At 38.9% G+C, this 21337-nt stretch overlaps 1 protein-coding gene across 1 annotated transcript in view; it reads left to right on the top strand.

The window, feature by feature from the left end:
* Nucleotides 1-21337, top strand: part of MYO18B (myosin XVIIIB) — a 378023-nt gene that overhangs the window by 203356 nt on the left and 153330 nt on the right. Inside the window, exons 29-32 of the mRNA XM_072147027.1 lie at nt 2261-2388; nt 10265-10419; nt 15236-15359; nt 20692-20892. Coding sequence (XP_072003128.1) covers nt 2261-2388; nt 10265-10419; nt 15236-15359; nt 20692-20892 — 608 coding nt within the window. The remainder of the gene's footprint in view (nt 1-2260; nt 2389-10264; nt 10420-15235; nt 15360-20691; nt 20893-21337) is intronic.

The following is a 21337-nucleotide window of genomic DNA, read 5'->3' as shown; positions in this document are numbered from 1 at the left end:
CTCCTGTAAAAACGCTATTTCATAAGGGAAAGTGAAATACACCAATACTGAATCTCTTTTGTACGTTTTTTATTTTTACAACACAATCAAAAGACCTGTCATAGCATCATTATCCACTCTGTTGTTTTAGTTCCTATAAATTGTTTATTACTAATTATAGCAACGATGGGAAAAAACATCAGTCACACTGATGTAAATAAATGGTGTGAAAACGGAATAATTATGACGATAAATGTAAATGATTTTCTCATTTGACAAGTCTATGATCTAGAAGCACCATTGATTGATCAATTAAATGAGCAATTACTGTGAATACCTTACTTTACTATGGATCTGATATTTACACGTAGTATCTATTTATACTGAACTGAAAACTCATTTCCACTTTAACATTTCAGGGTCTTCTTTAGGGTATTTGGGAAATGTGAAAACATATCTCAGATCTGATTCCTCGTTCTTCTCATGTATCGTGTTGAGTGTAGGTCTAATCTCAGACAAGAACTTTGTTCATGTCACCACTATAGAGATGAGGAAGTCTAAGAAAGTCAATTGCCATCGGTGAATAATTATAAAGGGATCTAAACAACATCAGCATTCTTCAACTATTAAAACTCATTACTGACCTAACAACATAAATGAAAAGGTCCCTACCTCTGAGTTTACCTGGTACTAGTATCAGCTTGCCCAGACAGGTCGGGAGACCAGTAAGAAACACCAGGGTCAAGAAGAGAATAGTCGCAGACAGGTTGTGATCAGGGTAGGTGGTGGTTATGACGTAACGCGATACCTGTCAATGCTCCGGATGGATAGATCAAGTAGGGTTATCGCCAGCAATCATTTAGAATTACAGGGCAAAGATGTTGTGTAACAAAGAGGAGGAACACTGGATACAGCTGGACCACATACTTTGGCATGAAATTAGTAAGCTAGGAACCTACAGCTCTCAGGCACTTTCATGTCAGGAACTTGCCTTTTATAGTCAAGAACTGACAGGAATTGGCAGGATTTACTTTTACAATGGGTGCACTGGCCTTTTAAATCTCATAGAGCCACATGGGGATCTGTCAGAAACATTGGTGGCCATGAGCAGAATCCCCAGCACACAAGCTAAAGGGAAGAAGCTGGAGGTTAGTGACTGTGTCCAAAAGGTGATATAGCATTTTAGCAGCTTGAACCATCAATTATATAATTCTAAGGGACCAGTATCAATACAAGAACACAATCAAAGCACAAACAGACCACAACGAAATGTATGGTATTATGGTATTACTAAGGAATGAATAGGTAAATGTTCTATTGGAACTACACATTGCAGGATTAGCTGGCCACACTTTACCCATATCTTGAGGACATTGGAAGTGCATAAGGAGCGTAACATAACCCGTCCGGCAGGCCGTTACATAGTCAGTCCTCTGCCGCTTAGTATATAGCAAGCTAGCAAATGCCCCCCCAAGTATATAGTCAGTATGCTCAGCACTTAAAATTAACTCTGTACTCACCTTTCCGATGCCCCCCACAGATCCTCTTTTCAATTGCTGTGGAAGGCTAGCGACAGGTCCTTGCCCGCTGGCCACACACACACTATGATGTCAGCCGCATCACACATGGAACTTTTGATGCTGGCGCACACACTATGATGTCAGCAGGCAGCTGAAGTCATGGGGCACATTTACTTTCCTGTCCACGTCGTGATCCCCGATCTGAAATGTCCAACGATCGTGGATTGTGCCGCGATTCACTACGAGCGTGCACCTGATATCCTGCATGTGATGCTCCCTGCTCAGGTCAGCCGGAGTTCACCTTCTTCTTCCTGGTGTATATAAGTGCATTGGTTGCGACACAATTTGAATATTAAATCCCACGTATTCTGTTTCTGTTGCATGAAAGCCGGCGCCAAAATCCGATCACGTGTGAAACCCAAAAATTTCTAAAATTCGTCGAAAGGGACCCTTAGTAAATAAGCCCCATAGTGTCAAAGACCTGTTGCTGGTCACCCACAGCAATCAAGAAGAGGACCTGCAGGGGACATCGGAAAGATGAGCACAGAGTCTATTATTTTTTAAGTATAAGCCAAGTTTGTTATTTTCAGCACACAGCAAAACAAATTGTGTTGTATAAACCAATGTGGGACATTGTACTAGCATGTGAACAGACTCCACATCACAACCTGATGAATGTTTCATACCACAGATGATTTCTGAATGTGACAGATTATTATGCCAGCTACTTTATTCTTCACAAGTGTTATATTTTTGTGTAGGAGCTGATGAGTGGCAAGTACGATTTGACTGCGCCCAAACAGAAATCAACTTTTTGCGGAAGAGAGTTTCACAGTTTGAAGAACGTCTAGAATCTGAGAAAAATTATAGGAAGGAACTAGAACAAAAGGTAACATAAGAAAGTTTATATCAGATTAGATTTTGATATGCTTATATTTTCTCATGTTTTTGTATGAGTCCTTATTGGATTGAATGTGCGGTGAGAAGGACACAATGTGGCTGAGCATATTGTTAATTAATTTTGTAGCGGCATCTCCTCTCATTTTTTGCTGGACAGATACGTATCCCCTGCAGTGTGTGGCTGGAGAACATAGATAGCCAATAAAACTGGGCACAAAAACAACATGCATTTGTCTCTTCCAAATTTTGGATACAACTGTTTTGTTAATGTCTTTGTATGCCAGTGATAGTGTTATTTATCACTATAATGTTATGCTCTATTGTGAAGCGGACAATCTTTTGCTTATTTGGATTACATCTGCAGTTCTCAGTAGATTGCTATAGGATTGATTCGCCAAAGGCAAGATGTGTGTTATACTGTATGCTTGCCCGAGTCTGCCTGTTTGTTTTTATGCTGTAGTCCCTACAGGTTTTGTAGTCAATATTCTATAAGTTTGTTGAAAATATAAATCCATATACACAGAGGAGTCATCTTGTTGTAGAATATCTGTTTTTTTAAGTTTGTTTTTATATAAGTATAAAAACTTTGTGGAGCAAGGATATCAATGGAATTGGAGCAGGACAACCATTTTTTTGTGGAGGGGGTCATTTAACTTTAGTCAGGATATTTGTGGGTGTTTTTTCTTGTTTTTTTCCAGGTTTTGGACTAGCGGTTGATATATCAGGCAGCTTTATGTGCATGTGGTTTTTGCAACTTTTTATTAAAAAGTCGTACAAAAGTCTCACAAAAGTCTTAAACTCTTCTGTAACTCCTTCTAAAGTTTTTCATATGCCTGATCGAAACTGGAGAATATCAGGTTCAACGCTGAAGAATTCTTGTGCGGCGAGAGGAAGAGTCGCAAATTTAGGCATAAATATATAAAATGTGCCAAAAAAGTAGCAATAGGAGAAAAAAGTAGGAAATTCTAAAATAAATAATCCCTCTTTTTTTAAAAATTTTCTAAAAGTATAACAACATACAAAAGACAACATCCATCTCAGTTAAGTACATAGTACATTCGTTAATATCAATCATTAGTATCCATGGAGTAACATAAGATGATTACACCAACCAGTGATGTAGATACAGATGTAGAATAATCCACTAAAAGGAACTTATTCCCTCAGAACTAGAAGATATGTGTTGATCTGCGAAATCCATTTAACAAGCGTGAGTAGTTTAGAAGGTTTCCATTTAAACAAAATCACCTTCCTACCATAAACAAAAGAGAGCTCTATCAAATTTAGCCTAAATAACCTCCCTGAAGACACACCCATAGGGAGCCGACGCCAGGGAGACCCAAACGCTCATTGATATATGAATGAATGTACATCCAGCAATTCTGAATCAAAGGGCATTCCTAAACCATGTGAAAAAAGGTACCCTCACCCTCCCCATATCTGGTACACAAATGTGAGGGAAATCTGTGCATCTGAAGCTGATGCAGAGGGATCAGGTAGACGTTTTATTTATAAATTGACAATCCTCTAGTTCAGAATATGTATCTGTCATATGTGAGACCTTCTCTCAGAGGGGGAAGGCTGTGGGGGGATTTATCATACAAGCGCCGGGTTATGAAATGCCCGCCGCTGCATATTCGCAGCTAGATATGGTATCAGTATCGGGTAGGCTGCCATGCAGCGTTTATCCTATGCCAGGCAGGGCCTGGCATAGAAATAGACGCAGCCAGCAACTTTTTACGTGTTAAAAGTCGCTGGCGGCAGCGAGTGCATCGGCGTGGGGGCAGTAACACCCCGGGTCGACCCACTCCCGGCTGGCCGCGCCCTCCGCTCTACTGGAGTGGCGCAGAGATAATCCTGATAAATATGCCCCTGGGTGTCTATTATTTGTTTCTAGAAGGTAAGTGTAGGTTTTGCTAGATCTTTAGTTCTAGCAATAGCTTTTAGAGCGCTGACAACAATTTTCAGTCCCCCCCCAAACTGCACCCCAATGAGTGATATAACTGTAAATAAGCAGTGGGAGCTAAACTCTGGACTAAGGGACGCAAACATCTTAAGAATCACATTCTGATGCAACTAAACAAGGTTTGAATTTTAAGTGTGCAGAATTCAAAGTCTGGTAAGGAGCACAGCTCAGGTAGGAAAGGTTTGCTCCAAAGTGGAGTGACGGGAAAGCAAGCTCTAGAGTCAATTTCCCAACAGTCTTCCCACCCCTGGAAACCAAATTGGTCAGGGATGCATAAAAGCTCATCAGAGCTGCCTTGAGGACTACAGTTGGATTATTATAGCCAATTCTTATCCACCACACTACAAGTCAGTTGTACTCCTTGTTAGTATTTCTGCATTTGGGGTAAAGATGTCTGTGGGGTGCCTTCAGAGTATCTCTTGCGATTCTTCATGGACCCCCACCACATAGAAACGGGATCAAGAGTTTATCAGAAAAATGGTATTTATGTAACAATGCCGGAGCAGCACGATACAAATAGCGGAGCTTTTCACTATATCTACTAGGGACAAAGGCAGATTTTCCCATGCTATAAGCCTTGCAGCTACATACTGCATAACGGGGGCCTCAAACTTGGAGATATCTCTATGGTTAATTATCCCCAAATAGACAAATTGCTCAACATCCACCAGATCAGAAGAGGGGTCAAATTCATCCATCATAAGAAAAGTCCATTTGTGCAAGTTAACTTTTAACCCTAAATAACTAACTAATTCAAGATTGTCTGCATAGAGACAGTTTTTTTGGTAATGCTGGCAATGTGCCATCCATCATATTCTGTACTACTGTTGATCAGGACAGTTAGGGGGTTCAGCGCTAGAGCAAAAAGCAAGGGAAAGAGTGGGCAACCTTATCTAGTCTCCCTCTCCAGCTGGAAGTATTCAGAGTGATACCCATTGACCCACACCCATGTACTGGGCATATGATACAGAATCTGGAGCCACTTAAGGAATTCAGTTGGATAGCAAAGCCTACTCAGCACTTCCCAAATAAATCTCCACTTGAGACACATTCTTTTTTATTGTCCAGGGAAGCAAAAACCCTCTGTCTCTTTTTATTGTGGAGATACATGAATCAGTAGTCAGGGGGTTTACCTTGCTTGTGTATTACCACTATAATGGCCTCATAGAAAAGTATCAGACCTCCCAAACATACTTAAAAGTTGCCAACAATCTTGGGCTAAACTCCTCTAACTGTAGTCCGTACCACTCCACGGGAAACTCATCAGGGCCAGGGGCTTTACCGGAGGACAAAGCTTAGATGGCATGCTATATCTTCTCCACCATCGGTGGGACAACAAGCTTGGCTGGCGTCAAGCGATAAGTCCACTCTAGAAACATAGGGGCACATGTATCATAAGTATGGTTTTGTTCATCCGTTTTTCTAGGTTTTCTTGGTTTTTCTGCTGGTCAGATGTATTTTAGAAGTTTTTCCTTATTGATACATGTGGCGTTTGGTCTTTAGTGAATTTGTGACTTTTTAAGCAAAGCTGCAAAATGTCTCTAAAATCTCGAAGCTATTTTCTACCCCTGGTCAGGGGCAGTCCTAGATTTGTGCCAAAATTTGCGCCTTTTATGCTACTTTTTCAAGAGTCACAACTCGATTCAGGTGATAACTAAGGGAACACAGCAAAAAACTGCACACTGGCAAACTTTGAAGAAAGACAGTTTAAAGTGCAGAAAATTTCGCAAATGAGCACATGCACTAGGTAAAGTCTCAAAAATTAAAAAAGGCAAGCCAAAGGTTTGATACATGTCCCCCATTAAGTCCCAAATAAAAAGAAAGAGACTGTGCACAAAAATATGAAAAAAAAAATTAAAATCACTCCCCTTTCCCTAGAACACATATAAAACTAAACATGTAAAATAAAAAAAAATGATATTACCGAACTTGCCAGCCTGAGAACATTATCCCAACAGTGAAACATGGGGATGTAGAGAAAAAGTAAAAATTGTGTTGCTCACCGATTCAAACCACTCACATGTGCCGGGGATCCTCACATCCGTGGTGTGGGTACTTTAACGAAGAAAAGAAAAGAAAATGGTCTCCGTACAAGTGATAAAATATCAGTGATATCACTTGTGCGGAGACCTTTTTCTTTTCTTCAAACATGGGGATGGCAGCATCTCATGCACTTCACAAAATAGATGGCAACCCAATTTAATGAGTCATTCTGGATAAAGCATAAAAAGAGACAGAATGAGATATGCACAAATCAGTACATATTATAAATCTAATAAAGATCAATTCTAATTATGATATGAGTAGTGATTCTGGCTCAGGAGGGGAAGATGTTTCATAGACCTGCACTGTAGCCTGTCTTCATTTACATTCTATTTACTCTTCCAGTAAAAGCAATGAGCACTTTGGATTGAAACATCTCCAGTAGCTCAAACGAAATGGCAACATTCAGCAGCTCAGTATTTTCATTGCAACAATATATTTCACAAAATAAACTTCTACATCTTATGTTGAAAACATATAGAGAAGGTGTTTTCTAAAAAAGAATGGGTCACATGGAGTTATTCACAGAGAGGTTGGTAATGCTTTACAATTACTCACTATGTTCCCTACCTAATACCCCCCTTTTTCATGCTACACTGTAGCATTTTTGCGGGAAGAGATGTGTTTCTGCCATTGACGCTGCTGCCATTTTAGGGACTGTAGAATCTTTTGATCACTTTTCATTAAAATTCTTATGAGTTGCAAAATGGCGAAAAAGGGGCAATTCAAACAGTTGGGTGCTATTTTCTGTTGAAGGGTTCACCACTGGGAATAATTATTTTTATATATTGTTAGAGTGGGACTTTTGAGACGTTGCCTTACCTAACATGTTTATGATATTTATTATTTATTTTTTACATCAGTTCTAGGCAAAGGGGAGTGATTTTAACTTTCAGACCCCTTATGGCACTTTAATCCTAAGTGGTCTGATCGATCTTGCCATATATTTCTATACAACAGTATAGCAGTATATGGGTTTTTTGCACATGATCTGTTACAGTCTGCCACCAACATATTGAAACAGATCTTCATAAATGACAAGTCCTTGGGTCTTAATAACGAGTGAGTGAATACAGGGAACTACCCATTTTCTGTGATGAACTAATTGTGTTAAGATATGTTCAGTTACAATTTGGAAAGGAAATAATCTCTTTTAGTTTTAGAGGTTTATTGTCAAATTAAAGGCCTCATTAAGTCATCATTGTGTTTATTTACAGCAACTTTATATTGATTCCAGACAGCTACTTCCCAGTGACATGCTGCTAAGTATAAAAATCATAGCAAACCATTCCTTCTATAGTATTTTACAAGTAGTGTTTAATATCAGCAAAATAGACATGAGAAGATGGCATAGTCCCACCAATTCATATTTAGGAAGAACAAGAGTGAAAAAGAGACACATATACCTATTCTTGGAATTCTAAATGTGATCCATTTGTCAGGATCCTCTGAATGGACTCTGGCTAAGTACGGAGGTTGTGAGCCACACTCAGGGCTGCCTTGCTGGGAGAAAATTGACAGCTGCCTTGCAGTATATGGTCCCTAGAGGCTACATTCACACATGGAGTTTAATGCATGTGGTTTGAAATGCACTGCAACAATGGAAGAGAGATTTGCCTAATTACATTGATGTTAAAATTTCCGTTTACAAAATGCAACAGTTAACGACTGTGTTAACAAACACACGCATTGGCGCAATGTTAGTATATGTTAACATCTCATTAAGGGATGTATTTTGTAAAGCAAATGTTAACATCAATTTAATTTAAGGTAAATCTCTCTTCAGTTGTTGCAGTGAGTTTTAATAGGCATGTGCTAAACACCAGGTGTGAATGCACCCGGAAAGGTTGGTGGTTTGATTGTGTTAGGCTCAGCTGTGGGTTGATGATCATGCCTACAGAGACTAGATAAATTCCTGGGGATCAGGTCAGTCAGGGTAGATCATACTTTCTTCTGTGTACCGTAGCCTGATCTGGTACAGCTGTGACCTTTAATTTTTCTGCCTGTACCGGTGTGACGTGTGGTTATTCTGCATGCCTGACTCTATGAACCTCAGCCTGATCCTGTGCTGCTGTGATCTCTGGCTCTTCTGCCTTTTCCTGTGTCTGACTTTATGAACCTCAGCCTGATCCTGTGCTGCTGTGATCTCTGGCTCTTCTGCCTTTTCCTGTGTCTGACCCTGTGAACCTCAGCCTGATCCTGTGCTGCTGTGATCTCTGGCTCTTCGGCCTTTTCCTGTGTCTGACTCTATGAACCTCAGCCTGATCCTGTGCTGCTGTGATCTGTGGCTCTTCTGCCTTTATGCATGTTTGGCTCTGTGAACCTCAGCCTGATCCTGTTCTGCTGTGATCTGTGGCTCTTCTGCCTTTACGCATGTTTGATTCTGTAAACCTCAGCCTGATCTTGTGCTGCTGTGATCTCTGGCTCTTCTGCCTTTTCCTGTGTCTGACCCTGTGAACCTCAGCCTGATCCTGTGCTGCTATGATCTCTGGCTCTTCTTCCTTTTCTGGTGTCTGACTCTGTGAACCACTGCCAGATGCAGTACTTGTGTGACGTGTGGTTCTTCTGCCTGATACTCATGCCGAATCTGTGAACCTCAGCCTAATTCTGTATTGCCATGATCTGTGGCTCTTCTACCTTTTCCTATGTCTGACCCTTTGAACCTCAGTCTGATTCTGTACCGGTGTTGTGTTCTCCTACCTGTACCCTGTATCCTGACCTGATCCAGTAATCCTGATCCTGTAAACTACCTGTCACTACAGCGCTGCCTCATCCACTTTTCCCCACCAATCCTGTGACTTGTCTTCAGCATTAATGACTGCAATCATGGAAGATGACCACATATATAATAAGTTAAACAACCAAGTTATCTGCATACAAACACAATGTATCCAACCTCGACAGCCATGTTACAAGTCACCCAATGACAGGCAGCCATGTGACAAGTCACATAGAATTAGACTTCCAGACAGGTAAACATGTTAGGTGAAGACAGGAATCTATTTATTTACAAAGCTCTGAGCAGTGAGTGTTAAGCCTTGTTATGCTCTCCCTGGCTGTAGTATGCTATCTGCATTATTTTCAAACAACACGCTGAAAGTGAAAAGGTTAATCCTCACACCTCAGAGCTGTGCAAACATACACTGGGAGATTAGATTTAAGCCTGTAGTCAGCCTCCATAGACACATATGGTACAGGTTGGAATATGGATCCCTACAAGAGAGGGCTCTGGAGCCCGTTTTTTTTTTTTACAATCTAAGCAGAACTCCTTAATAAAGTTTATTAGAAAAATTATCACAGCACAATATTAAAAATGATCTCAAATGATGATTAAGTTCCCAATGTTAACTAGGAAATGCGGGTGCATGCTATATTCCACTAAGTTCTCTCACTGATTACTTTATATGAAATATTTTAGCTTTCCATTTCAGTGACTATTCTCTACCTTTAATGTTTTGCAGCATTCATATTGCTTTCTTCTCTTGCATGGCTTATATTGTAGCGCTCAACAAATTGCTTTATGCAAAGTCATATGTGGAAAATAAAATGCATGGCTGCTCTCTAAGATTTATAGATTGCTCTGACAATACTCTATTGGAACCTGCCAGTAGTTTTTAAATGAATACAATTCGGCCATTTCCATAATCATTTCTTTGGCTGGTGACTGATTTATAAAGGAGGCTTTTCTTCCGCTTGTTTTCATCCCAGATGGCATAAAAAAAAAGAATCGTACAGTGGCTTGGGGGTTTTCTGTCCATTAAACGACAATTTCTGCTGTACAAATATGTGCGGCAGAGCATAAATTGTGCAGTGAAATTGCTGGTATCATTCACCTTTTTTTTTTTTGGTTCCACAGCTCAGTGATTTACAAAGTGCTTACGAGAATGCTAGGCGAGCAGCCCAGCAAGCCAACAGGAAGTGCAAGCACTTGACCTCTGACCTAGAGGATACTAGAGTGTTAATGGAAAATCAACAGATCCGGAACCATGAACTCGAAAAAAGACAGAGAAAGTAAGAGAAATCCCTAATGATTGTCCTTATCAAAGAATCTCTAAAGGATTCTGATTGACATTTGCTAATACATTTTGTATGTGCGGTTCTTTGGGGTGTTTGACATAACAGCAGAAACGTGTGAGCATATATGTTGTAACAATGTGCCATCAGCTTGTTTGAGTGTTTGTCCTACTGTAAAGGGTCAAATTCACAAAAAGAAATCCTAAACAGCATTGGAAATGAAAACATGACAGTTCTCAGGAAGCTGCATAATTATAAAGGTCATTAACTTTTCAACATATTTTGCATATCAAGAGGGAATACATAAAGCTTTGCTATATCTTTATCAGAGAAAGCTACCTCTTTCTCCATTTATGCTGCCTCATTTCCTTCTACAACCTTCCTTCTTAATCTGCTTTTCACTCAAAGCTAGCTCTCCAGACCCTTCATGTAGGGTATGAAATATCTTTTCTAGCATTCTCTCTTTTATCTTCCCCTTAGAGGAATATGCAAATGAGCTGAAAAGTCACTTTTATATACCTGAATTCTCCAGATTTGCAGTTGTACAGAATTATGTTGTACAGAGTTGTGAACAATTCTCAACTATATCTCTAACCGACTATACCTCTGCCAATGTTCTATAGCACACAACACCAAAATCCTGATGCATTTATAATGCTAAGTTTCACATCTTTTAAAATGACACACTATTTCTCAGTGCTATAGAAGCTAAGGCTGCATTCACACGTCCATATGGGGAATGTATATATGGCCAACATATACACGGCGTATATTTGACCTACCACATCTCATCAGATTTATTAAAACCTACTTATATAGATTTGCATTTATTTATTTGTTTTTGTTGTTGCGGGTCTAGCACCACCTATAAAAAAAATCCTAGAGTATGGGCTACAATAAACCCAAATGATCCCACATAGGGCAGTACTGCATACATAATATTCCTAATGCCTTACATAATTTACATCTGTGTCCTAGCTTTTGCGGAACTCTTGTGCCTGGTGCAAGGCATTGTGTACAATTAATTGAAACAACATATGCTCATGTAAATTATGTCAAGTTTCATTTTTATCCTTTTCATTACAAATAATCAGAATATTAGTAGATCAGTTTTTTATGCAAAACATGCCCACCAAACACTGACAGATATAGATTCATATACTAATTATAGTGTCCAGTTCTATTATTGTTGAGAATGATGTAATCCATATAATGGCTAATCATATTAGCGTATACGGTATTCATCTACATTTTAGCTATTAGTGACTAATTTTTAAAAAAAGGGGAATAATAGAGATGTTTTTGTCTCAGTTTATAGAATAGACTTATGCTTTTTTTTTTATAACAGTACAATTTAACCAATGTCATTCTATGACAAACAGAAGTGGATTTACCCATAATGCAACACGTGTAATTGTTGGAGGCCATAAGGTAGCACGCAGGTGAAATGCTGTGACAATCACATAGGTGACCATTAAAAAAGCAACAGGTTTGGAGAAGCAGGATGCCCACCCACATGCTCTAAACAGTGTCAACATCCACAGAGCTTCAGCAGAGCAGGGTGAATTGGACTCATTTGAGTTTTTGCAGCAGCTAGAATATGACATGACTGCATCAAACCACATTTTTTCATGGATATCACTTTCCCCAAATTCGATATTAAAGGGGCTAACCAGGATTTAACCCCTTAATGACAAGGTCTGAAAAGGCTTTAATGACCAGAGAATTTGTAAGAAATTTCCATATGTACCGTATATTCTTTTTTGTGTGCTACCTTAAATAAAAATTGTGGTGTTTATTTCATGACACATAGGGCTAGTTAAGGACTTTTTAAAAAAATGTTTCATTCTTTTGGGGGTTAGATTTAAAAAAAGTGGGAAAATATTCTTTTTGTAATGTATAGTGTGTGTGTATATATATATATATATAATATATATATATATTATGAATGCAAAATGAACATTATAAATGAATTCTCTATTTTTTGTTGGTCTTTTTGATATGCAGTATAATATATGTAGTCTTGGGGACAGAGGCCGACTATTGCAATGTATTTTATAGTGTACATGGGGATTTTTTTTTTTATTTATTGGGAAATATTGATATGTATTAACGGTATGCACATTTAGTTATATATTGTGTGTGCATGTTCTTTTTACTTTATATGTCCCCCATAAAGTCATAAAAAACTTTATATATCTCCCCTGATGTCATAAAAGATATTTCCACATTTTCTTTTCTGACGTATGATCAAAGCACTACTTGGTTATTTCAGACTTCCGCTCTATCCAGTAAAGAAAGGAGAAAGCAAAAGCATTAATAAATTGCTCCTGCTTTCTCTCTAGGGCAGTGATGGCGAACCTTTTAGAAGCCGAGTGCCCAAACTGCAACCAAAAACCCTGCTTATTTATCGCGAGGTGCCAACCAAAAATTAAAGCAGTAACTTATTGCTCCCTGTTCAACAACTTTCAATCATATTGGCCTCCTGAGGCAAGTAGAAAGATGGAAAATTTTCATAATTTTAGCTTCTTTCCAGTTTCCCTCTGTACACAGAGAATCATGGAGCCAGCAGGAGATCCTCCAAAAATAATTTGACCCTGTCTAATTCTCCCTCTTCCTACAGTCCCAAGTATATCAAAATATCATTGAAAGCAGCATCTTTTAAGTTTCTTGGAACTGCAGGAAGATTCTTTGAGTCCTGTCTGGTGTGCTGGGGCGATGGCCCGGGTGCCCACAAAAAGGGCTCTGAGTGCCGCCTCTGGCACCCGTGCCATAGGTTCGCCACCACTGCTCTAGGGTCTCCAGATATGTCTGACACCTGGACACCCAGCCCTCCTCCCACGATTAGCTGAGGAGCAGAAGAAACTGCTTCGATGTCGAAGAAATATATCTAAATAGCAAATAACATAAAGCAAATTTACCATTCATGATAAACCAGGGGCACCTTTTCATAGATCCAGGCACTGTGACTGTCATAATGTCCTTATAGTTTTTATTCATGGCCTCCTTCGTTCTATAATCAACTTTTAGAATTTACTAATAATAATTAATAATTCCTTTATTTATATAGCGCACACAGATTACGCTGCTCTGCACAGAACTTGCCAAATCAGTCCCTGTCCCCATGGGGCTCACAATCTGTTCAACCTATCAGTATGATTTGGAGAGTGGGAAGAAACCCAAGCAAACACAGAGAGAACATACAAACTCTTTGGAGGTGTTGACTTGGATGAGACTTGAACACAGGACCCCAGCACTGCAAGGCTTTAGTGCTAACCACTGAGCCATCGTTCTGCCCTGAGCCTAAGGAGCTACACTACCCCCTTTGTGATCTGGCTTTACAGTGTCTCACACTCTCCCTGCTCTATTGGCACTTGATCAGTGAGCAGAAAGTGTTGGGGGAGCAGGGCGGAGTCTGAGATGTGTAAGTTTATTTTTGAAGGAAGGATAAGAAATATGAAAACTTTTTACAGTACCTGGGTCTATGGGTAAGTACCCCTGGTTTATCATACTTGATACTAGATTTCCTTTAAATGAAATGTGCATGCCCAGACAAAACCCCTTTAAGATTTTCCATCTCAAAAGTCATGTAGCCTTTACTGTAGCCCTTTCCTGTACACCTAGATGCCTCCAATTTTAAATTTAAAATGTTAAATTGCTAAATTGAAATAATGGTACTGGTAACCTGAGATTACTCACAAAGGATATAACAAAGCATCTGAAGTAACTCAAATAATACACAAAAGAACAGTGGAGTAGTGTCATAAAAAAGTAAAATCAGGTTGAATTAAAAAAAACCTTGAATGCATTCCCAATGTAGTGCTTTACCCTTGATTCATTATTTTTCATGCATAATCATTATTAATATTACATGGACTAGGGGATAGAGAAAAATTGCATGCTTAAAACAAAATACTACTGTGTGAAACATGAAAGCAGCAAACTACCACCCACAGTTATAAATCATCACATATACAATGTACAGGCAGTCCCCGGGTTACGTACATGATAGATTCTATAGGTTTGTTCTTAAGTTGAAATTGTATGTAAGTCGGAACTGTATATTTTATAATTGTAACTCCAGAAAAAAATCTTTTTGGTGTCTGTGACAATTGGATTTTAAATCTGTTGGATTGTCATGAGAACCAAGATTAACACTAAAGCTTCATTGCAGACACCAGTGATAACTGTCACAGCTGATTATTGAAACATAGGACTAAAGTACAATAAATTACCAATATCCAGAGGTCCGTTTGTAACTAGGGGTTGTCTGTAAGTCGAGTGTTCTTAAGTAGGGGACCGCCTGTACAGTGCTGAATTGTATCCTTGCTACTCCAGGTATTTTAACAACTGATAAGACTAAAACTAGTCAGAAAGAGGACATTTCGGCATTTGTAAATTGTAGACGCTGAATGAAAGTTGTTCCTTCAAATAACAAGTTGTTCGAGATAAATGCAGAGCTGCTGGATATCGGTAACCGTGCTTTAGGGAGGACTCTGTAGAATTTAATGTAAGCACTGTTCTTTTGAATAGAAATGACTAATTTCCATGATTTTGTCACTTTCTTCAGCAACGTATGATTCATGGCTCTAGCGTTTTGCCATCCGGGGATGTTTTATCATGCTTTATGGTGACAGAAGTGAAATGTCACCTCACAAACGTATTGGAAAGTAACTTGCCGAGTTAATGATATTGCTTTAGCCTGCTATTTCACTTGCTGCACATCTAATCCTACCGTAACATTTTGTGAAGCGCTCTTCCCATTTCTGAGCGGCCTGAGAAAACAGTGTAATTGGATGCCTTTTCCATGCAGGTTTGATATGCAGTTAGCGCAAGCTATTGGAGAGGCAGCATTTGAGAAGAGCTTACGTGAGAAGGTGACTCAGGAGAATACATCCTGTCGGTGGGAAGTTGGCAAACTTCGTCAACAGTTGGAGGTAAGATTAGTGAAGAAAAGTCATAAAACTGAACACAATTTTAAAGTTTAAATAGAATTAATCTGTAGAAAAAGCTGAGTAAATTTTAAATATAGGGTTTTGTACCATTTTTATGCAGTTTCCGACTTGTCTGGCATGGCCACAGAAAAAGAGGGGTTGAAGCTTTTCTGTGCTCCTGAAAATCCGGTCTTAAACTAGATCAACTATTAGTTCATTTTTTCATTTTTGGGCTAGCAACATGATTTTCATAGTGTATTTTTAGAGAGAAAAACAATATTCTTATTTTATTATGGGTCTGAATTTTTATGTTAAAACAAAATTTTAGGCTTCGAAGTTCAAAAAAATTATAATTTTTTTTTGCATTTTAACAATTTCTTTTTCAGACTGTAATAAAGAGTAACCCAAAACAGACATTATAATAGTACTTGTCCTAAACAGACCCTGCAGCAGCCTTTACCTATCAATGTCCCTGCAATTATGTGTTTAGTTACATGACCATCAGTATGCAGAGAGATACCACTCACTCTACTCATGTCAATAGACAGAGACTGGCCCTGCCACAAATCACCAGTAATTTGTAATGCGGTCATTCACTTTGGCTGCGTTGCAGTGAGGTATGTTGCATGCTTCATGCCCCACAATGGCCTACATTTATCAAAATTAGTGTAATCTGTACACTGTGCATTTTCCTTCACTAATGTGCAGGGAGCAGCAGATTATTTAATACTGGCCACAGTCTTCATTAATCTGGTACCCCCTGCACTGCTTGGGAATTGTCCCCATTTTTGTTCTGGAGTACCTTTAACATAGAGCATGCAACACAATTCTGTCGAGTCGCTGTAATAAATGTGGCCCGTGGTCCAACTCTGCAGCGGAACATCCCTTTAGGTGCAGGATTTCGTGGTGTCAGACACAGGGCAGCCGGAATACAAAACGGGCACAGACACTTTATAAATACATGTGCAAGCAATTTGCACCCTCTTTCTAGTGCAAAGTCAGACAGAAAACTGGAGCAAACACTTTAATAAATGTAGGCCATTGTGTTGTGTACCATGTGTCAGCCACAGTTATACAGGCATGTGTGTGATGCCTATGTATGTATTTTATCATATACGTATTTAGGATGAAATATTCTTACATTTAAGTCCTTTTGCTTTTCTGAGCTTTTTTATGCAAAAAAAATTCTAATTTACTTACTACTATAATGTCGGGGTGCTGCAGATGGTGTATGAAGAGAGCTCAGGGGCTGAGCTCTTCTTATACACAGCAGGTATAACACAACTGTTGCGGTAGGTACTAGCACCAATCGTGGCAGTTAACCTGTCGAACCTTCCATCTTGGATGGCCCTCTCATCCAGGGTGTTCTGTGATGTCATGGATAGCAATAAAATTACAGTATACTGCAATACAGGAGTGATCAAACCCTCCAGGGTTGAAGTACCCCAGAAGGTCTGTAATCATAGAAAAAAATGTTTTAAAAAGTATTTTTATATTTGTTCTAGTGAAAGGGGGGTTGATTTAAACTTTTAAACAGTAAAAATCATAAACATGTTAGGTATCACCACTTTCAAAAATGCCTATAAACAAAATTATTCCTGGCTGTCGCCACCATAAAGGAGACTAGCACCCAAATGTCTAAATAAACATTTTATCATCCATTAATATTTGAATAAAAATGATTGTACAAACATAAAGGTCCCAAATTGATCTAAATTAAAACATCATCATGCAAAAAATTATACCTTACACAGGTCTGTACACCAAATGGCATTTTTTTTGTGCAAAAGATTTACATTTTTTAAAATCTACTAAAACCTAAGAAAACCTATATATATTTAATACCCTTAGGATTGTACTGATACAAAGAATAAAGGGTAGGTGTCCTTTGGAGCACACAATGAAAGTTGTAAAAATTGAGCTCACAAGAAAATGTTTCTTTTGTCATTTTGATGCACCTGAAAGGGTTAAAGAATTGCATGGAGAGAGTTGTGAATGTTTTTATTTTGTAATGTCCCCTCCTCTGCGCAGTTCAGCTTCATCCCGAGCGGCTGTGCCAAAAAAACTGCAAAATACAGAGCATGCCCGGCTTGCTCACGGTGGGGTGAAACACCGGCCCAGATGTATCGAAAATTAGGCAAACTATACTAAGTTCACTTTCCCTCATGAATGTGCGGCTGATTACTGAATAGTGGCGCGCAGTCTTCATTTATCTGGAGCACCCTGCACTGTTAGGGAAGTGGACACCACCTTTTTTTGGTGCACCATTGTGTGCACAATTCTGTAGAGTCACCATATTAAATGTGTCTCAAACTTGGACTGAGCAGTAACATTTATTTTGTCTTGGTGGACACAGTGCAGCCACGACACAAACTGGCGCAGCCACGACACAAACTGGCGCAGCCACTTTATAAAAACATGTGCAAGCTCCAAAGACGTTATTTTCAGTGCAAAGTCATACAGAAAACTGGAAAAATACGTGATGGTTGTGGGTCCCACTGGGTCGTATCCAAAAGGGTCTGCTGCAGGACAAATGGAGGATGTATTTTCTCAGCTTTTTTCATAACTCCCATAGACTTGAATGCAGAGTGACTACACATGCATTCAAAACTCATTCTACCTGGTATTTTTTAGACAGATTCAGGTCCCAGAGAGGGGAATCAACCTATCATCAATGTATGAAGAATTCTCCAGTGTTCTCTGTAGCTGGGTATGATAAGTATGTAATGTAAGCACATGTGCGTGGGTGTTATGTAGAGGAGTTGGCGCTACTGAGAATTCACTACAAGGTGGTGCCCCGGATCTTTTAAGCTCTAGAGTTTACCTTAAATGAATGACTTAGCAAAGAACTCTATTGGGTTCTAAAGGTATACTGCCTACAATATAAATCTGTGCTGTGATTGGTAGCTATTGACAGCAAAGGGATTTTATCTATAGTATAGATAAATACTCTATGAATAAGTTTTCCCTGAATTAATCCTTTAAGGAAACATATAGCCAGCCGCAGGTCCTTAAAGGAAATCTACTTTCAAAATCCATCATTAAAAACCAGGGACACTTACTCATAGATCCAGGCATTGTGACTGTGCTAATCTTCTTGTATTTGTTATCCATGGCCTCCTTCCTTCTAAAATCAACTTTTGAAATTATTCTAGAGGGGCTACTTTAGCCGCTCTGTAATCTGACTTTACAGGCTTTTATACTTTCTCACCCTCCCCCCTGCTCCCTCAGCACTGGATTTTGATAGTTAGATATTCTTTACTGTCTATTAAAGAAATGTGATTTCCGGTCATAGATTTCTGTAACAATGTCATTACTAGAATTTCCAATTTCATCTTTCAAATGACCTCCACTCTTCTCATCAAGACTTACTATTTGGGCCTCAGTCACAACTTTTCTTCCATGTCTTATTTAATTAAATTGGATTTTCTGTGTTGGATCCTTCTTTTTTACAGCAGCCCACATTATATATCATATCTACAAGTATGGAATCAAGTCCTTCTACATCGACAGTAACAAGGAAGCGGTCCTATCTAATTATATACCTTTGTTGTAGAGGTTAGGTGATTCCACCTATAAAGGCAGAATATTACTATAATGATGGTGAGAACAACTGTAGCTTTTCTAGAATCATTTAGTGCTAAGGATAGCTTTCCCTAAAACACTGAATTTAGCATGAAGCCAGCCACACACAAGGTAAGCAGTTATTATTAGCACAGTAATGTGCAGCTTCCTCCTCCTGAAGTATATAAATAGAAGGGTAAATTAGGAACAAACACAGCTCCGTAGCTCAGGTTTGCCAACAAAATATAAAACATGTTTGGATGTGAATCTACTAATAACTTTGTATTAATAATTCATGTGAAGATTGCAACTTTCATGGATGTGTTCGAAGAAACAAAACCAAACAAAACAGGCTCCCATTTGGGATTCATACTGTACTGGGAAACTAATAAATGAAATATCAATTCTTTAAGTCAACAATGTACTCAAGACTAACAAAAAGAGCCATAAAAAATTAAAGATATATGGGTTTGTCGGTTGCCGACAAGGAAGATGTACAAATCTTTACATGATACTTTTGTATTGAGAAACCCAATCCTGGTTTTTGCATCTACATACTGATGCTAAAAGAGTCTCGGCAGTGATATTACAGTTTAAAACATACATTTTAATGAATACTTATTAAAAACAATACCCAGGAAAAATACAATTCTGTGACAACTGAAGCTACACACAAGAAAACTTACAGTATAATGAAGGATAAAATATGCTGCAGAATTCACCATTCTGTCAGTTTGTACTGAAAGTCTACTGTGGGATCAGGAGTTTGCATTTTTTCCATAAAGCAAGAAGGTTATAGAGGTCCCTCATTTCATTTTGTAGATAAACAGGGTCAACACCTATACTATCTCCTATGCTCCTCTTACAAGGGGGGAGTCTGTGCCGCAGAGCGCTCAGTTCTTGGCCCCCATCTTTGTTCTCCTGTACAGCTCCTCCCTCTCCCACTGATGTTAACCTGCCAATCCAATTTACTATCAATCCATATTCCTAGGTATTTGTACGAGTCAACTATCTCCACCTGACTACTTTCAATTATTACCGGGGCGACTTCTGGTTGTCTCCTCCCAGTTCTGATTAACGTTTCTTTAGTTTTTCTTAAATTTAAAACTAGTCAATTCTCCTTACTCTAGTTGACAAAATGGTTAATTTGATCAAAGTATTCAGTAGACAGTAGGAAGAAATGCTTAGTTTCTGTCATACAAAAAAATCGGACGCAGAAGAATAATATAATAACTTTTAACTTTTGAATCTATAATATGTACAAATGAAAAAATGGAAATCTTTAAGAGTGAAAGAATAATAATAAATAACTAAAATAAATGTGCAACATAAAATATGGTAATACTTTAAGGAACCCTTACATTTTTTGAATGCCCAGTTAAAGAAGTGTCTGAGAGAAGAAATTTTCTAGTTGCCCATGGCTACCAATCAGAGCTCAGCTTTCATTTTCCCACAGCTGTTTATAAAATACAGCAATCTCTGATTGGTTGCTATGGGCAACTAGAACAGTTTTACCTCAGACACTTCTGGAAAATCTCCCCCTATGTGTTTATTGTCTTGTTTTTAATAGAAGACTGTTTTGCCACGGTATAATAATGAAATGTCTGCTATACACATATAATAAGGATTATATTCATCAAAATCCAGGTGTGTGGTCCAGTCCATAACAATAAGTATTTATAAACTCCAGTGCTAAATATTATTCATGTAAACAGGATTGAGACTTGCTCTCATCAGTTTCGTAAGCACAATCTTTTTTTTTTTCCCACAGCAAAAGGAGCGGGAGACATCCACCTTAACCAATCAATTGGAAGTACTGAAGATGCAGATAAAAGAAATATCCTCTTCCAGTGGGTTGGATAGTAATTCTGTTGTTTCCCTAAAAAACAAAGTATGGGAGTTGGAATCCAGTGCTGCTGAACAGAACCAACAGCTGTTAGAGCAAGCCAACTCTATACAGCGCCTTGATCAGGTAACGCTCCTACCCCTGAGGTATGCCGAAACAGTTATAAGCTTACAGTCACTACACATAAAATCTGCATGTGCTGTACATACTGGGGCACATTTACTTACCCGGTCCTGTCGCGATCTCCACTTTGCATTGTCTGACGATCATGGACTCCGGCGTGATTCACTAAGATCATGGGTCCGATTTCCAGCTTCTTCTAGGTTCATGTAAGTGTATTGTCTTGCCACACAATTTAAATGTTAAATCCTGCGCTGAGTCTAAATCCGTCGGATCGTCTGACGGCACGCCCCCGATTTCTGTCGCATGAAAGCCGGCACTGATGTGTCAAAATCCAATCGCGTGCGACACAATCCCCTTCTAAATTCCTGTCCCGGCGGCACGATCCCCAACAGAAATGCGTCCGTGGGACCCTTAGTAAATAAGCCCCACTGATTTTTAGAATGAAGAC

The sequence above is a fragment of the Engystomops pustulosus genome, chromosome 1 (assembly GCF_040894005.1).
Source record: "Engystomops pustulosus chromosome 1, aEngPut4.maternal, whole genome shotgun sequence".
In the NCBI taxonomy this organism is placed as follows: domain Eukaryota; kingdom Metazoa; phylum Chordata; class Amphibia; order Anura; family Leptodactylidae; genus Engystomops; species Engystomops pustulosus.
This window is presented reverse-complemented; position numbering and strand designations above follow the sequence as displayed.